Source organism: Heptranchias perlo, unplaced genomic scaffold (assembly GCF_035084215.1).
Source record: "Heptranchias perlo isolate sHepPer1 unplaced genomic scaffold, sHepPer1.hap1 HAP1_SCAFFOLD_90, whole genome shotgun sequence".
In the NCBI taxonomy this organism is placed as follows: domain Eukaryota; kingdom Metazoa; phylum Chordata; class Chondrichthyes; order Hexanchiformes; family Hexanchidae; genus Heptranchias; species Heptranchias perlo.
The window spans coordinates 709,528-714,856 of NW_027139940.1; the positions used below are offsets into that span (position 1 = coordinate 709,528).

The 5,329-nt window shown below is 41.7% G+C and overlaps 1 protein-coding gene across 1 annotated transcript; it reads left to right on the forward strand.

The window, feature by feature from the left end:
* Nucleotides 1–291: 291 nt before the first annotated feature.
* On the forward strand, nt 292–4,954 carry LOC137319822 (probable G-protein coupled receptor 139). The gene is made up of 2 exons (XM_067981743.1): nt 292–388; nt 4,056–4,954. The coding sequence occupies exons 1-2, from the start codon at nt 292–294 to the stop codon at nt 4,952–4,954; spliced, it is 996 nt and encodes a 331-aa protein (XP_067837844.1).
* The last annotated feature ends 375 nt before the right edge of the window (nt 4,955–5,329 follow it).

A 5,329-nucleotide genomic window follows, 5' to 3' on the forward strand; every position in this document is an offset into this window, starting at 1 on the left:
TCACATTCATGTTCTGTTCTTTTAAAAGTTAACAAGATTATATTCTGATCATCATAGCGCTGGATTATACCTTTCTGCAATGCCTGTGAAAATTGTTAGTGTAACAGTGGTTAGTGTAACCTGTTTGTTCAATGACATGATTAAAATCCGTCACTATGGAATACAATTCTCCCAGGAGAGGTTTTCTCTACAATAAATACGGCGCTGAATTCATCAGCTTGTCTCAATGTGTGAGGAGATCACCGCCTCCAGCATCAACTGGAATCATCAGTCCACCAACAAACTGAACGAATGGGTTCGTTCTTGATGATAAAATATCTGATACTCTGGACACTTTACGATCTCCAAAAGATTTACTATCCCATCCTCGCTGCTGTTGGTGTTCCTGGTAAGATTTTATATCTGGTTATTAATTCAAAAAACCATGTTTCACTGTATTAATGATCTTGTTATTTACAATCCCCTCGTCGCCGCTTTTGGGGATCATAGTAAGCCTTTATTTCCAGTTATTGATTCTGTGACCAATGTAACACTGCAACACTGGTCTTGTAATGTACATCATGACATCCAGCGAACTGTTACATTCAGAACACTCATCTTACTGTGTTTGACATAATATGACGCTCCTCTTTGCGATGATTGGTATAATTCGGCGCTCCTCTTACTGTGTTTAGTATAACACCGCACTCCTCTTACTTTGTTTGGTGTAACATTGCGTGCCTCCTACTCTCTTTGGTATGATACCGTGCTCCTCTTACTGTATTTGGTATAATTATGCGCTCCTTTTGGGTTTTTAGTATATTACCGCGCTCCTCTTTCAGTGTTTGGAATAATACCGCGCTACACTTCCTGTGTTTCAGACAATACTCGAGCTTCCTCGCTGCGTTTATTCGACAGTCACCCATTCACTGGAATCAGTTGAATGAATACTCCGCCCTTATTTGCTCCTGTTTTCTCCACGTAGTTCAATAACTCTTTGAGGTTCTAAAATCAGCAATTTCACTAAACGATTCCCTGCCTTCATCAGATTACTGTCTTTAGTCTCCACTGAACCCTGTGTCAGTTCACAAATTCTCAGCATGAGTTTGCCAGGGACCTTTAACTCCAGCTCCATGTGGTTCAGGTTGTGGGAGGAAATTTCAGTTCCCGTCAGCTGCCTCACTTCTCCCCATCTCCCTCACTGCACCAGTGTCACTGCCCCAGATACTGAGGACAGAAATGCAAGTGCAACATGTATCAGGATCAATTCTTCATTTTATTATATTGCAGTGGATCTATCTCCAATCATTGCTGTTAAATAACCATTTAGTCCCAGGCCAGTCTGACACGGTTCAAAGGATCTATCAGCGAGTGTCAGGCTGATTTTCTACCATCTCCTGCTATTCCGCAATACAACTGAGTTCAATTCATTTTTTCCTGTTTATTATGTGGATATGTAACCACGCGAATCTTACTGGACTGCGATGAATCATAAACTAAATTCATGTTTTATTTTCCCACATTCCCTGTTTCAATTCGTGAAACTATTTGATGACCAACAGATGAAACCCAGAAGCCCAGCGCTGCTCCTGTGTTCAGATCTTTAATGTTTGAATGTTGTCAGACGGTTTGAAATAACTGATCATTCTTGTCAACGTTATTTGTAATATAACTGGACAGTCAGTCTTTGAAATTAATTACAATTTGCCCATTGCCCACACTGGATGTGAAGGTTCTGATTTTACTAATTATTCCATTCCTGGTTGAAGTTACTGTAAACGATGAACTTAAAGTCCGAAATAGTTCCTCTCCTGTCCTTGCCTCATGTCCACTGTCACTTTACATAGCAACCGTTCCACATCCCATAATTACCTCTGGGTGTGGTTGCGATGTGTTTACGACTTCGTCGCTCCTTTTTATTGCAGAAATATTTGTTCCTCTTACTCTGATTGGTATAATGCCGCGCTCCTCATACTATGTTTGGTATAATACCGCGCTCCTCTTGCTGTGTTTGAAATAATACCGCGCTCCTCTTACTGAGTATGGTATAACACAGCACTCCTCTTACTGAGATTGGTAAAATACCGCGCTCCTCCTTTCATGTTTGGGATAACACCGGGCTCCTCTTACTGTGGTTGATATTATACAGCGCTCCTCTTACTGTGTTTGGTATAATACCGCGCTCCTCTTACTGTGTTTGGTATAATACCGCGCTCCTCTTACTGTGTTTGGTATAATACCGCGCTCCTATTACTGTGTTTGGTATAATACCGCGCTCCTCTTACTGTGTTTGGTATAATACCGCGCTCCTCTTACTGTGTTTGGTATAATACCGCGCTCCTATTACTGTGTTTGATATGATACCGCACTCCTCTTGCTGTGTTTGGTACAATACCGCGCTCCTCTTACTGTGTTTGGTAAAATACCGCACTCCTCTTATTGTGTTTGGTTTAATACCGCGCTCCCCTTCCTGTGTTTCTACAATACTCGAGATTCCTCGCTGCGATTATTGGACAGTCTCCCATTCACTGTTCTCAGCTGAATGAATACTCCACCCTTTTTTCACGCTGTTTGCTCCACGTGGTTCAAGAATCGGCAATTTCATGAACGATTCCCTGCCTTCATCAGATTACTGCCTTCGGTCTCCACTGAACCCTGTGTCAGTTCACAAATTCTCAGCATGAGTTTGCCAGGGACCTTTAACTCCAGCTCCATGTGGTTCAGGTTGTGGGAGGAATGATTCAGTTTCCGTCAGCTGCCTCACTTCTCCCCATCTCCCTCACTGCACCAGTGTCACTGCCCCCGGATGCTGAGGACAGCAATACAAGTGCAACATGTATCAGGATCAATTCTTCATTTTATTATATTGCAGTGGATCGATCTCCAATCATTGCTGTGAAATAACCATTTAGTCCCAGACCTGTCTGGCACAGTTCAAAGGATCTCTCAGCGAGTCTCAGGCTGATTTTCTACCATCTCCTGCTATTCCGCAATACAAATGAGTTCATTTCATTTGTTTCCTGTTTATTATGTGGATATGTAACCACACGATTCTTACTGGACTGCGATGAATCATAAATTCATGTCATAATTTATTCTCCCACATTCCCTGTTTCAATTCGTGAAACTATTTGATGATCACCAACAGATAAAACCCAGAAGCCCAGCGCTGCTCCTGTGTTCAGATCTTTAAAGTTTTAATGTTGTCAGACTGTTTGAAATAACTGATAATTCTTGTAAACGTTAGTTGAAATATAACTTGACAGTCGGTCTTTGAAATTAATTAAAATTTGCACATTGCCCACACTGGATGTGCAGGTTCTGATTTTACTAATTATTCAATTACTGGTTGAAGTTACTGTAAACGATCAACTTAAAGTCCTTAATAGTTTCTCTCCTGTCCCTGCCTCATGTCCACTGTCACTTTACATCGCAACCGTTCTGAATCCCATAATTACGTCTGGGTGTGGTTGCGATGTGTTTACGACTTCGTCGCTCCTTTTAATTCTGGAAATATTTGTCTTGTCAGTTTCACATTTGACCCTGTGACCTGTTTCTCGCATCGAAAGATTTCTCGAGCCCAAATATCACAGTCTAATTCTGAGCACGCCCATCAAACTAATAAAGAGCTTCTTTAGAATGCTGCTACTATTGATTTCAGCAGCGCTGTCAAATGATCCTGCATGGACTCCATGGAATCGGACGACACCAGACATTGACCTGGTTTTCACTACTTAACAAAAATATTACTGGTGCAATGAAAGAACGTATGTTAATCACATTTAATTAAGATACAATAGTCAATTGGAAATATACCTGAAAAGAAAAAAATGCAGAATTATGGGGAAAGAAAAGAGCGGTCTTACAGGATTGCCCATTCAGAGAGCTGGCAGGAACACGATGGGCCGAAGTGCCTCACTCTGTTCTTCTGGAATCTATGATTCGATGATTCAGTGTTCCAAAGACGCTATGATTTTATGATTCTATAATACTGTGATTCTATGATTATTTCTGTCAAACGGGCTCCTTTGTTCTGAGAGTTTACTATAATTTGCTTGTCTTCCGCTGAATTGCAGTGAACTTAATGACGATCATTGTCCTGTCTCGTGGAAAGTGCGGACTCTCCAAATGTGTCACTCGATACCTGGTGGCCATGGCAGCTGCGGATCTACTGGTCGTTATCACTGATCTGATATCGAGGCAGATCCCCATTACTTATCGTTCAGAATTCACTTTTCTATACCACATTGACGTGTGCAATATTCACGCCGTCCTGGTTCATGCAGTCACGGACTGTTCTGTCTGGTTCACCGTCACTTTCACCTTCGATCGATTTGTGGCCATTTGTTGCCAGAAGCTGAAAACCAAATATTGCACCGAGAAAACGGCAGCTGTGGTTTTAGGAACAGTGACTGTGCTGTTCTGTTTAAAGAACATTTTTTGGTACTTTTTCTACAACGGTGATTATATTTTATCCAATAGCCCCTGGTTCTGTGGTGTGACAAGCGGTGGTCTATTCTCGCAGATATGGACAGGCATTGAATTTTTTCATTATCTTCTCACTCCGGGTGTCCCATTTGTTCTGATTTTGCTGCTCAACACTTTAACTGTCAGACACATTTTAGTGGCCAGCAGAGCCCGCAGGAGACTCCGGGATCACAGCAATAGGGAGAGTGCCAGTGACCCAGAGATGGAGAACCGCAGGAAATCCATCATTTTACTGTTTGTTATCTCGGGGAATTTTATCCTGTTATGGGCGCTGTTTCTGGTGTTTGTAGTTTCTGAGCGAATGTTTTTGATGGGGTATTCCTCTGTATATCTCCCTACATTCGTACAAGAAATGGGATTCATGCTTCAGCTTCTGAGCTGTTGTACAAACACCTGTATTTATGCAATAACGCAGACTAAATTCAGAGAGCAGTTGAAGAATGTGGTGAGATATCCATTTATTGTAATTGTCAGGTTAATTAAATAATTTACAGAACGGAAGAATTCCTGATATTAGATTCTTTCTTGGACGCTATTCGATTCATCCTCTCACTTGAACATCCATTCTCCCAAAATGACGCACTGTGGTTACTGTATATACACCCACAAAATGTCCACCTTCATCTTCCCAGGTCACTCGGCGTGGACAGTGACGGAACCTTTTCATCTTCATCCATATTCTGCAGATTTTTTCTTTGAAATGTGATCTGTTAGTTTGTCCAACCCAATCACTGCGCTCTCTGCGATTACAAATGAACAATGTTCGATATTCCAGGAAGAAGTTTGTAATTATCCAAGAGTCATAGAATCATAGACTCGTGGAATGGTTCCAGCACAGAAGGTGGGCATTGGGCCCATCGAG